Genomic DNA, 14,091 nt, shown 5'->3' with positions numbered 1-14,091 from the left:
AGTTTATGTATGTATTAGTTTTATTATGTAAAGCACTTTGTGCTGCTTCTGTAATAAAAGTGCTATATAAAGTTTGATTTGATTTGATTTGATTTGATTTGATTTGATTTGATTTGATTTGATTTGATTTGATTTGATTTGATTTGATTTGAATTGATTTGATTTGATTTGATTTGATTTGATTTGATTTGATTTGATTTGATTTGATTTGATGGAACAATGAAGAAATCAGGAAATTAAAAAGAAACTGCAGAAGAGCTGACAGAAAGTGTAGGAAATAAATTAACTATCCGTGACCACTTTTTTAAAGAACAACTAACCATATACAATAAAGCAACAAAACAGGCAAGACAAACATTTCTCCAAGATCATTACAGATAACCACTATGACCCAAAGTACGAGTATTCGGGCCACATTTAACAAAACGTTTTTTTTTAAATTAATTACGAGATTAAAGTCATTATTAAATATGGCGAGAATTAATTACGAGATTTAAGTCATTATTAAATACGGTGTGAATTAATTGCAAGATTAAAGTCGTTATTTAATATGCAGGCAAGAATCAATTACGAGAATAAAGTCATAATTGATAGGTTGTTCTACTTAAAACGGAAAATGCGAGTGTGACAGTTAGTATATAAGGTTAATGTAATAGCTATAGGCTACATGTTAAACGTTAATTAAACAGTTTTGCTCACTGATAGAATATTTAAGACTTTATTCTCGTAATTTGTTCTGGCCATATTTAATAACAATTTTAATCTCATAATTAATTCTTGCCATATTTAATAATGACTTTAATCTCGTAAGTAATTCTCGCAGCGTAGGTGGTCCCCTTTGCTGCACTCTGCAGCCCCCCAACCCTTAGACATTACAACTTATCAGACACACACACACACATTAGGTCTTGGGGGGCGGTAGCACTGAGTGGCAACAAAAAAGGCAACACAACATGTATGCCCACCTAAAACATAACCACCCGACCCAGTTTTCCCAGCTGGGGAAAAAAACTACAACTAGAGATGCAGAGCCTTTGTCCCAACAGTCAACACTCACTGAGGTTTTTGGTCAACAAAGTAAATATAAACAGAACAGTGCAAAATAGTGCACGCTCACAGAGTTTTTATTCAAGTGCAATTTCTGCTAACAGAGACCGAGAGTCCATTTTATTCTTTGTTTACTGTTTTTTGTTTGTTTTATTTATTTAGAATATTTAAACGTTCTTGAAGTTACAATGGTATAAAATACTGAGATCTAAAAGTTTATTGTATTTGAAAGGGTGTGAATTATCATGATATACAGTATTATCATGTTGACAATAATATCGTTTATCGGCAATAATTTGTGGGACAGTATATCGTCCAGCAAAATTTGTTATCGTCCCAGGCCTACTATTTGGTGCTCATTTGGTGGTCATAAGTTTGTAACTCACCATGGAGATTAGATAGTATTCCTTGGAAGGTGTTGGTGCAGTGAGCAGTAGATGCTTCTTTTTTTTCTCTATTTCAAGATTTATTTTTCATTCTAATCTTCAACTGAGCAGTAGATTTTATTGTTCAGGATAGAGAACTCCCAAAAGACATTGTCTTGTGTTGTGGCTATATATATATATATCGATGTATATATGTGTGTGTGTGTGTGTGTGTGTATGTGTGTGTCTATAAATATTCTGTGAATATTTTGTCTGGTAAAAACAGGAGGAAAAACATCCATACTTAGTCTTGTTCTAGCTGCACAATTGTTGACTTTTCAAACCTGGCAGAGAAAACCTGAGGCCTATTTTAGTACAAAATAGAGACAGCACTCTCAAATGGAATCAGATAAAATGTCATTACAGACTTTGTCTTGACTCAACTAAAAAATCATTTTTAAAAAGCTGTTTTTTTAAATAGTTTTTTTCAGTTTTGTTTTCATTTTAAATTTAGATTGTCCATAAGCTGCTTTTACTTGTGTGTATTATAGACTACAGTCGCTGCAATTCAAATAACTTTCAAAGATATATCATTGGTTAGTGTGTATTCTGAATAAAAAAATTTTTAGAATAACATTTTTTTTTTTAAAACTGATCAGTGATCATTTTATTTATTAATTTTTTTTATATTGTATTAAGCTGCAACATCCTGATTGAGCTTAAAATGTGCTGCCTACTGGTGGAAGAATTTTTTTCCTCCCACAGCCTAAACATGACATGAAAAAAATTATCCAGCTAGATGTTTTTTCTGAAAAACACTCTTCTGATTTTAGCATGTTGTTTTTTTTTCAGACTATAGCTGCTATTCTCTTGACAAGCAGGTTTGATGCCAGATAATGTAATGAATGTGTGCCGAGGGAAAGCATCGTTAGCCAGATCTATTTGCTTGTGAATCCTAGTGGAAAATGGTCCCATTATGCCAGATGTCTCTCCTGTGAACACAGGAGCCAAAACAGGATGGCAGTCAGCAGGGTTAGAATTTAACTAAGCCCATTCAGCACTGCATAGCACGGTTTAACTGCTTGTGTTTTGCAACTGTTTAGATTATCGAAGGCATTTTAGAACAGTTGAATAGTTTTCTTGGAACAATCTTGGAGATCCTTATAGTTTTTTACATGACACTTCAAATATTAAAAAATCTCTTCTCACCACCTCTGTCATATGTTGCACCTCTTGACACTCATCCACAGTAAAGCTGGAAACTGCAAAACACAAAATTTGCATGAATGCATATGGTAAAAGGCTGCTAAGACAGAAGTATCTTAAGTGCTTTGATGGCTTTTTATAGTGAACTAAACCAGAAATACATAGAATGTGGAAAAATAAGTCAAACTATTTCTGAAACATTAATTTAACATCATTAGTTTTATCTTTTGCTGTCATCTTTGGATTTGTTTCATCAGTGACATTTCAGTTGATTTTTCTGTAAATGAATCTCAATTTAATAGTTTCTTTTGTATTTCATTGCATGGTGTGGCAAATTGTTGGCTGATACCTGTCTGTGTGTTACAAGCGGCACAGATGTATATCACACAAACTGTGTCATGGCTTAACCCAAATGCAGACACAAACTCTGCAGTGGATGAGCTGCATCATGGCTGTTTATTTGTAAACATTTGTCAAGGCTTGGCAGACAGCAGAAGTGAATCCAGGTCATGTGGCTGAACAGATCCAGAGAAGTTCCAAAGTGAGACATGAGACAGACCACTAAAAGCTGCAGAAAAAACAAACATCAGCGAATGCAACTTCAATATGAGACGACTACAGATTTGGGGATCTGGCAAATAACTGAGGTTTCTAGTAAGATGATGACAAACTGTTAGTTGTCTGGCCTCCAATACACCTGCACCATGTGCAATGCAACTTAACAAAGACACACCATTACACACGAACACAGTGGGAAAGAAATACTGCCGGTAAGGGTGTTCTGGTGGAAGTTGAGGACAAACTTGACCAGAGAAGACAAATCTATTTATATTTTTTTGCTCTAATCAAGTGATAATCTTGTCATGTCCGATTTAATTTATTTCTGTGATGTAAACTATAACACACTTAAGAGCATACCATGACAACAAAACACAGTGGGTGGGAGTTGTTGGTTTTTCCACTGTTTTTCCCCACTGTAAGTCCTTATTTTTGGAGGATTTCCTGAAAGTTAAACAGGTATTGCAGAACAAAAGCCATTGGCCATAAGCTGTAGTTAGTAATGGATTAATAAGTAATGGAGTTAACAAACCAACTCAGTCATTTCAGCTACACAACACATTACAGTCTGCTGACATTAGCTTACATAAGTTCTTATTAGTTTGAAGTGCTTTTTTTTCTTTCTATTGCCACTCATACTAGTAACACACTAATTTATCAGACATTTTTTCTTTATTTCACTTTAGTGTTGAACACATGATTCTCCTCAGTATCATTTAAATATCCAAAAAAATGTAAAACTGAAACATTAAATTCAGCCTTACTGTTATTCTATTTCTGAACTTTTATAGGCCTTTTCTGATTTTGAACGGATTTCTTATGCTACTTATGTTCATGTAATTATTCCATAATCAAATAGTATATTAACTTTAACCTGAAAACTTTCACAAAAAAAGAAAAAAAGAAAGAAAAAAAATCCTGCTTGGAGGCTGGGACAAGGGTCAGTTACAGAGAGTCTGCATGAGCAGTGATGAGTAAGAGTAAGGGGAGTGTTTTCTCCTGCTGTGTGTGTCTGTGGGCTCTGTGTGTGAGAGGGGCAGCATAAGAGAGACCTGCTGATAATGAAGTGAGTGTTTCTGTCCTTCTGGCATTCATTGAAAGGATCTTAAGTGCGCAGATGTTGTGACCGACAACCAAAAGGATGTTTCAGGGAATGAACGCAGATATTTTGGGATCGATCAGTGGAAACATTCCTGCAACACTGGATTAATATAAGAAAACACTGGATGAAAAGATTCTTCATTTTACGGTGATCTCTTGGGATCTTTGCCACTACAGTTTGTTCATCTGTTTAGCTCTCAAAGCAAATTGTCAGAGGGTTTTTGACATCAATTTTATATTGTCACACAGGTTGTGATTTATTTTTATTTTTTTAAGTATTAAATAATCTATTTTTTGAAAAGTGCTCCACTTTATGTTATGATGGACAGTGACTAAATTATAAAACATGGATTATGATCACAACAATGTCAAGCCATCTCAACCATATTCGGACTTAATGTGTTTCACTTTAAAATCAAAACTTATAAAATTAGAATGTCATATCTAAGTGGACAAACCAGCACTGAGCCTTTTGTTAGCATGGCCTATGACAGCATGGACTCCAACCAGCCAACAACACCAAGCGACCTGAGGCCTCAGGTGATGGGTATGATCCTGAGCATCGCTTCCTGCCTCATTGTCTCCACTAATCTGCTGGTGGCAGCTGCTTTGCTGAAGCTACTGCTCAAGAAGAGCAGCCAGAGCTGGTGCTTTGTCCTCAACCTGGCTCTGGCTGACATTCTGGTAGGCGTGGCCATCACTGGATTGGCCACTGAGGACCTCAGCAATGTCACTCAAAACCAGCACAGTCTTGTTGATCTTGTCATAAATGCAACACATCCTGCTCGTCTGGACAAGACACAATGTTTATTGCGCATGGCCTTTGTGACATCACCCTGCATGGCATCCATCACATCCATGTTCCTGATCTCACTCGACCGCTATGCAGCCATCAAGATGCCCCTGCGTTATTCGCTGATGTCTGGGAGGGCGACAGTAGCTGGGTGTTTGCTGGCTCTGTGGATCAGCTCCTTCACCATGGGATTTTTGCCAGGTGACAATTTAAAAATGTCATAGTAGTTTGAGCAACTGACATGTATTGGATATTTTATACTACTCCACTTTTGTGGTAGATGGTTATTAAAGTTGTCGCCACGTTCTTTTAATATCTGTTCCAGCAGCACCCATACCCTGAATAAGATGAGGCTGGAATGAAAAATTAATTAATTAATGCCCGTCCAAGTCGCAACAAATGTCCGTGATTCATTTAATGCAGTATGTTTTGTAACACTGTGTTCCAACACAGCACTTAACAAAGTAGTCCATTCAGCTGTCTGCTGCAAAAGTCATGATGATACAAAGATCCACACTATAGTATTCACTCAAACCAATGGATGTTTTTAGATTTGAGATTTCCTGAATGGTGAGAATTCTCTGTCTTGTGACCACTGTCTGAGGTTTGCACTCTCATCTTAAAACCGCTGTTTCTCCTAAATGAGTGCTCTGACTGTTGTCTATTGCAGATAAGGCACTGACTGCTCTTTTCACAAACCCACTTTCAATAGAAAAAAAACTCAAAAAACAATATCATAATGTTCATGACTTGTCATGCACTCTGGGGCATGTATTCATTTTCCATCCAATCCAAATCTATTTTTGAATATCAAGTTTATACATGACTGATGCAGAAGTAGAGGACACAGGACCTTTGGGGGGAAGTAACAGCCCCCCAACAATGGGCCTCATGCAAGAACATTTTCGTATTTTTATTCTAAATTTCTCTCACTGTTTTCGAAAGAAGGTCTCGTACGAACACGCCACGTCAGATTCAACAAACGCTCTTAACTTCGGAAAAAGTGTGTAAATGACCTGCGTAAATGATGAATGCCACCCATGAGTATTTAAGTGCATGTGCACGATGATAGTAAATTTGCATACTCCACGCCCAAAATAATACCATATAAGGCTACGCTTCCTCTCTCCTGTGCCAGGAAGTGTTGAATATTGAGTCATGAGAATGGCATCAAGGCGCAAAAAGAACAACTTTTACGGGCTCTGAGATTGAAGTTCAGCTTTGTGAGAGCCAAAAAGGAAAATCTGTCATCTTTAGCAGTGTAGTGTTGGGAAGTTCGACTCTTTTTACTGACTCGGATATTTTACTCTCGAACAGTAAATTGAACAAATCTTTGAACGAGTCTTTTTGTTAATTTCTCCAGCAGGTGGCACTGTAGCCCTACTGTGGGTGTTGCACAAAAAGACCACGTTCTAAACACTTAACACTGAAGGCAACAAAGTTTACTTCAGCTGAGCTGACAAAGTACAACATACAAAATGCCACAAACAATTCAAACCATGTGAAAACCTGGGAAAGCAAATACACAATAAGGTGACTTGTGTCTGTATCCTCCCTGCCATTGTCGTTTAAAGCCAAACAGTGACTCGGTAGCTGTCACGTGACAAATGAACGAACGAGAACGATCCGTTCAGCCCTGTCACGTGACAGCTTGTAGAGGACAAGTGAATGTAAAACTCACATTCATTTTGACAATTAGTAACACAATTAAGTGAGAAAATAAGTAAAAATAAGTTCCTTAAAATGTTACATGGTGCATTTATTGTGTCCTATTACTATTATTATTATTATCATTATTATTTTATGGTAGAGTATAACACAAAATTATTATGTTGATATAATTTTCAAAAGTATTTATTCACATTATTACATTATCATTTATTTATTTACACACTTCATGTATTTCATACACAAGAACACTATACACATCTACAAGAACCGAAGACAACTAATTAATTATGATTTCATGACAAATGAATGAACATCACAAATCAGACATCATTAATTTCCTCCTACGTTTCTCAGTCCACAGTAGAGCCCTGTGTGTTTTCTTCACCCCGCTCCCGCTGGATTTCTGACCATTACCGCCTGCAACCGCAACGTGTGTGTTACACTCCTGCCCGCAGCCGCAAAACTTTGAGAATTTATGCCCGCACAATAATAAAAATGCATTGATTTTGTGTCTTCGGAGAAAACACGTCATTTTATAGGCTATTAATAAAGAGATTCACGGACATTTGAGACACTTCCTCAAATGTCAGACTTGCCTTGCTTTGTCTTTGTGCTGTAAAGACCTTCTTTGAGCTTCCTTTCCACATAATTTATTGACATCCTGTCACTATAGGCTACATCCCGATCTCACAGTGTTTTTAGCCGCCCGCTCCCAATGCAGCATGTAGTCCACAGCCCCGTAGCAGTCACATGACAAATGAACGAAACAACGATCCGTATGAATGATCCGGTTTGTGAACAAACTGTTTTGCCTACTGCTCTTCAGCCTGTCACGTGACAAATGAACGAAGAGTCGTTGAGTCGTGAACGAATCAATACTGTTTCCTCTCCTGCTGACTGAGCTTATGCAGCTGCCGCCTGCCATGTGGCGAGAGAGGGTACTGCATGAAAATGAACGAATAATTTCTGTTTCCTGTCGTGCTGACTGAGTTTATGCAGCAGCCGCCTGCCATGTGGCGAGGAAGGGTACTGGATGAAAATGAACGAATCACTCACTGAAACTACTTGTTACCGAGTCATATAAAAGATTAGTTCATATCGAACGAATCGTTCACATCACTATAGCAGTGTCAGAAGTGGAATTATGGGACCTGCTAAAGCGAAGAAATGACAAGCAATTACTAGTGCTGTTAATTCCGTGTCACCGACTTAAAGAAGAAATGGTTTGATATGAAAATGGCTTAAAAAAAAAAGTCTCGCCATGGCCAGGCGCTCAATAACTGTAACTAAAGCCGTGCAATTAGTTGTTGCCTCATCATGATAGCACTTTGATGGGGCGGTCCATGAGGGGGTCTTCTGGCACTACACCTTCTGGTCTTCCTGGGGTGTTTCAGGTAGTAGGACACCCATTCATGACAACATTGTACAAAACGCAGCATGCTAGAGTGCCTTCTCTGGGCTATAGAGCAGTTTGCCGCCCACTTTATCGAGACACACCCACCTGGCCTTCAGCTCACAACAAGGACATGGACGTGTGATGGAATTGGGTTTGATCGGTGTGTTTCTCTCTGGAGTTGTGGCTCTAGCAAACTGCATATTTGTAACAGCACAGTCCTTGGCAATCTAAATCGCGATGTCAGCCATTCGTCTGTCTCTGCAAACACATCTACAGAACACACGCTCTCTTCCAAGAGCCTGACGCAGTAAGGCATCCAAAAGTAGCAAGTCAGCTGCTGGTTACACTTACCATTGACCTTGTTATATACAAATTAACCTTCAATTAGTGCATAATTTAAGTCAAACAGAATAATGTCAGCATTATCAAGTATAGTCAACTTGATTAGAATAACAGCGGACTACTTTACATAACTCCTACGACAGGTCTGGATCACTCATAAATTCTGTTGTTCCAGTCGTCCCCAGTGTCCCAGTAGAGTGCCTGTGTAGAAATCCCTCTGTTAGCTCTCGTTTAGCCGCAAGTAGCCAAATAACAGCACCTATGAGCTAACAGAGCTATAGTACACATTAGTTTATTCATTCGGCTTAAAGTATTTGTGAAATAAAGACAGATAATGCCTTATTTAGAGGCTGCATCGTCTAAGCCCCTTTCACTCCGTTATATGGATTTACGCGGATCGCGAGTTATCTAAATATCTTCCGAAGGACGCCGACTTTTGCCAAACTGTTCTTGGTGAGTAGATAAACGTTTTTCATGCCAGAAATAAGGTATAGGTTTAAAAATATCAGAGTTCCCCTTTAATGTATAGTACCCGATTCTTCCAAATAAAATTGAAGTTCAACTGCTTGATAGCTTTAATGAATTGACTTCATATGGGCATAGAATATGCAGGATAAATACATCGAGCTAAGGATTCCATTTTGATTAAGAATGTACTTGCAAAGACTGTCAGGTCCCTTGTAACCACATGATGATTACATGAATCCGACAGTCATTGTGCACTGTTTCGACCGAGTTTCTGAATTCCTGACATTCCCTGAAAATACCACAATGACAACATGTCATGTAGTCATTGTGGTGTTCAGAGACTTCTAGTTCAGGCCGCAGCCTTTACTCTCTCCAGGATATTGCAGAGAGGTTAAGAACTTAGATGTGCTGTTTTCAACCAACATTAGGCTATGTTTACTTTGGTAGCCATACTTTCACTTACAATTCAATTTCGCTTTAAAACAGATAAGATTTATTGATCCACAATTCTAACTACAATGCAAATGTCATGCATTTGACTTTCATGTGAACGCAACTTCCCACTGATGTGACATGATTGTGCAGTAAATACTTTCTTGCTTGCGTAATTTTTTTTATCAACAACACCATTCAAGATCGTATTTGTGAGACCACCAGTGGAGGGCTGTGGATTTTACAGCAAGCCCTTAAGTGCTACCCTCCTGTAGCAATGTCCTTAATAAACTACCTAACCAAACCACTTACGACACATTAAGACTAAATGATGTTGTCATTTAATGTAACCACCTAATCTTTATAGTAAACCTTTTATCGAGTACAATGGAATTATTTGACTGAATGCTCAACACTTGTCAGAGTTTGTGCTAGTCATTCTCCATGTTATGAATAGCAGCGGGCCAAAATTGACATCACAATAACAAGGGCTCCAGGCATGTGGCTATTGTTTGGACCTTTTTTCTAACCTTGCATGCATTGTGTTAGGGGCATGTTTGAAAAATAGGAAGAGCTGCTGGGCAAGAGTGTGAGAACAGGTCCATCTGTATTTCTTTTATTACTTCTAAAGATATTTCTGTGGTGTTGGGGCAACAAATTATCAGCAGTGATGCTGAGAAAGAGATCTGCAGTGAATCCTGTGTGCCCAAACCGCCCAGTACAAACAGTTATAGCGCTGTGTTGAGATTAGAATTCACTTATGCATAGGGATACAACGGTATTCGGTAAAATATTGAGCTGACTTGAATGAGAGAGGAGTGAAGACAGAGAGGAGTGTGGTGTAAAGATGAGTGAAAACAGAAAAAGTAGTAGTATTTGGATGCATTTTGACAGTTGTGTCAATAGCTGTCCTATTTTAATTTATATGCTTAGTTTTTTATAGGCATTTTCTATCTGCTTTGTGTAGCAGAGTGGTTCTTCAAGCAAGTTAGAGAATTACAAGGGATTTTACAACTGTAAATGCAATTGGCTGCAGAAATCTATTGAAATTTAAGTGATATACGTGTTGAAATACAAATCACAAGTCAAAACAGCGCTAAATTTGGCTACATTCTACAGAGTATAAGTGCTAAAATGGAGAGCCATTGGGGATCCGAAATTGCAGGCTCTTGTTGGTGAGCTGAGCCAAAGTTCCAGCTCACTAAAAAGAGCCGAAAGAACAGTGCCATCAGTGCCAACGAGCCACCGGGAGCACAAGGACATTTCCCGGTGGCCTGGCCACCGAACTGGCGATTGTCTGACTCGGAACTCAGAAAGTCCGACATTCGTGTACGACTTGAACGCGCCATAGTCGCAGCACACAAACGCCGCCCTCTCAATGCGCGCTGCAATGTAAATGTATTGTTTATTTATTGTCGATGGTCTAGTGGGGGCTGAGTCTAACAGCAGAGTAATGTTCCGTAGTTAGACTAATTTACATTGCAGCCAGGTAATGTAAACATAATCCAAATGTTGGTTTATATGAGCAGTTAGTGAGCAGAAAGATAAGATGTATCTTTATTGCAACAGCATATGATTGTTCACTTTGTGCAAGAACTATTCATATCTTACCTTCACCAATGCAACAGCATGTCTCCAAGAATGCAAAGTAAACCAAACAGCTACACTGGCCTTCAAGCTACAAAGCTACACATTTTTAGTGATTCATATCTCTTAGGCTGGCAAAATAAAACCAAACACTCACCTGTAATCTATTTTTCATTCTGAGAAATGATATGAGTTTGTGTCAGAAAATTTAAACTGCTGATTGCTTGATTTAATGACTGAAGGATAGTTTTGAGCTGGTGTACAACTGTAACATGTATTAATATCAGTAGTCAGGTGTGATTTGTGTACCTTATAGGCTGTTGTCTTATACAATAGTAGATTTATGACATGACAAACACTTTTCTATTGATCTACAGGTGGAGATAATTTTTAAGGAAATGCTTCACCACTAAAGCTCATATAGAAGACTGTAGAAAACACAGATGTTGAACAATGTCTGTGCTGAGAAAAAGATAACGTAAAAAAGTAGGTTTACAGAACAAACTGTTATGTTGAAGGGTGATTATCCCTCTTTAGTTCTGTACAGACACCCTTAAAGCGGAACGCCGGTATTTTTAAACCTAGACCTTATTTCTGGCATGAAATACGTTCATCTACTCACTGGGCGGCTGTAGCTCAGGAGGAAGAGCAGTCCTATCAATCGGAAGGTCGGTGGTTCGACTCTGGCTTCCCTGGGCTACATGTCCTTGGGCAAGACACTGAACCCCACGTTGGCTCCCAATGTATCACTGGGGTATGAATGTGTATGAATGATTAGAAAAAGCATGTAGTTAAGTATCTTAAGACGTGCTGTATGAATGTGTGTGAGTGGGGTGAATGGCATGTAGTGAAGCGCTTTGAGTGATCAGTTAGACTAGAAAAGCGCTGTACAAGTCCATTTACCGAGAGCAGTTTGGTGAAAGTCGGCATCCTTCGGAAGATATTTAGATTCCTCGAGCTCCATATAACGGAGTGAATGGGGCTAAGATGATGCAGCCTCTAAATAAGGCATTGTCTGTCTTTATTTCACCAATACTTTAAGATTCGTCTACTGGGATGACGTCATCGACACCCGCTGCTGCAGCACAGCTCATTCACTCTGGTAAGGACGTCCATCGAACTCAAAGTTCTCGTCCACGTCGTCAAAATCTGATAAATATCATGCCATATTGCATAAAACTAACAGTAGCAAACTGTCAAGGACGTCATCCCAGTATATTATAGCCCTCTATAAGCCCCCCGATAGCTGCCAATAACAACAACATTGCAGCTATGAGCTAACAGTGCAATAGTACGCGTTCATTCACTCATTTGTCTTAAAGTATTGGTGAAATAAAGACAGATAATGCCTTATTTAGAGGCTGCATCATCTAAGCCCCGTTCACTCCGTTATATGGATCTTGAGGAATCTAAATATCTTCCGAAGGACGCAGACTTTCTCCAAACTGTTCTCTGTGAGTAGATAAACTTATTTCATGCCATAAATAAGGTCTAGGTTTAAAAATACCGGAGTTCTCCTTTAACTTGGAGCCAGTGTCTGATGACTTTGGGGAACCGCACCCTAAAGTGCTTGTGCAGTTGGTGGTGAAACTCTTACCTGAATGACTACAGCTGGGGTATTTCTCTTTAATGATAGATGGCAGATTACTTTTCTATGTTTCAGTTAAGAGGAAAATTAGCAGATTTTGATTGCATTCTGTTTTGAAGTAATGTTTCCCTGTAAAATGTTTTGTATTTTATTTGAGTGTGTATGTAGCAGGAGTGTCATATGTGAAATAACCTATGTCCTCTCCTTCTCAGTCATGATGCAGCAGCTGCAGGCGAAGAAAGCCTACGATGGCTTTTGTGCTTTCTTCTCTGTCATGCATGATGTTGGCATCATCGTGCTGTACAGTGTGCTCTTTTTTCCTGTGCTATCATTGTTCATCTACATGTACCTGGACATCCTGAAGATCGCCTGCAGCCACCAGAAGCAGATCTCCCAAGTTAGGCAAGCAAGTTCCAGGAGTGCTGACCTCAATCAAGGACAACACCATTACCAGCATCACCACCAGCATCAGCAGCTGAGGAGTGGGTACTGGGGTCATGTCAAGGCCCTGAGGACAGTGGCAGTACTTGTTGGCTGCTTCTTAGTGCTCTGGTGTCCATTCTTTGTAGTATGCATTGTGCACATTCTGTGTAAAAAGTGTGGACTCACACATGTGCTGGAGAACTATCTGTGGCTGCTAGGTCTATCCAACTCACTAATCAATCCTCTGGTTTATGCCTTCTGGCAAAGGGAAGTGCGGCTGCAGTTAGCAACCATGTTTTCCTGCATCACAGGCAGATCACTGGCGACCGAAGCTGTCACAGAAAGATGCCACCAGCCGCCACCAGTGCAGACTCAAGCCTGTGTTTCTGTGGGAGACATCCCCAGCCCTTCACTGTTAGAGCCAGTTTCTGATTGTGAGGCACATGCTGTGCCACTGTCGACCACAACCAGTTTGTAAAAGAAACAAGAGAAACGGCACAAAACAAAATGTGAATGGATTGTACCAACAAAGCTTTGATTGATACACATGACTGGTAATGAGAGAAAATAAGCATTACCATTAAATATGATGCAATGAAGTAGTTTGTTTATCCTGTTGTAGTACATACAATAGGACTATCAGTCAGTCTGACTCGGTCCGGTCCCTTTAAGTCCAGTTCTTTCAAGATTATAGTCAAAACCTTTGTATCTTTTCTTTTACGCTAGATTTTGGACTCTACACTAATAATAAGACATCCACTTCTCCACAATGATGTTCACTCTACTGACTAACTGTAAAATGAACGCTCATAGAAGTGACCACTATAATTAGAAATGCGTTCCATAGTTCCCAGTGGAACATGTGGGGTCAGAGGTCAGTTGTTGTAGGGGGCAGGAAGTTCAGTAATATAGTTTCACAGACTTTAACATGTGCACTGCATAAATCAACAGGGGTTCAGGCATGTTTCTGTGTGGAGACTCTTCTGAGCCCTTTATGCACACTTACTGTAAGACTGATATTCCACAGAGACCTACAGAAGACACTGCATGAGTGCAGCCTGAGGAAATCCCATAAGAGAGTGGGATAGAAAGTCAGTCATACAACAGGAATGTA

At 39.1% G+C, this 14,091-nt stretch overlaps 1 protein-coding gene across 1 annotated transcript; it reads left to right on the top strand.

Moving 5' to 3' along the window:
• Positions 1-4,712: 4,712 nt before the first annotated feature.
• LOC140279642 (glucose-dependent insulinotropic receptor) lies at positions 4,713-13,455 on the top strand. Its single transcript, XM_072374796.1, has 2 exons — positions 4,713-5,271; positions 12,767-13,455. The coding sequence occupies exons 1-2, from the start codon at positions 4,713-4,715 to the stop codon at positions 13,453-13,455; spliced, it is 1,248 nt and encodes a 415-aa protein (XP_072230897.1).
• The last annotated feature ends 636 nt before the right edge of the window (positions 13,456-14,091 follow it).

This window comes from Leuresthes tenuis, unplaced genomic scaffold (assembly GCF_036924035.1).
Source record: "Leuresthes tenuis unplaced genomic scaffold, fLeuTen1.0.hap1 SCAF_21, whole genome shotgun sequence".
Classification (NCBI taxonomy): domain Eukaryota; kingdom Metazoa; phylum Chordata; class Actinopteri; order Atheriniformes; family Atherinopsidae; genus Leuresthes; species Leuresthes tenuis.
The sequence above is the reverse complement of the archived record's forward strand: the minus strand, read 5'-3'. Positions and strand labels throughout refer to the sequence as shown.

Coding starts and splice junctions, on each gene's coding strand:
- LOC140279642 (XM_072374796.1), top strand. CDS start 4,713: ATGTCATATCTAAGTGGACAAACCAGCACTGAGCCTTTTGTTAGCATG. Junction 5,272..12,766: donor CACCATGGGATTTTTGCCAG/GTGACAATTTAA, acceptor TCTCCTTCTCAG/TCATGATGCAGCAGCTGCAG.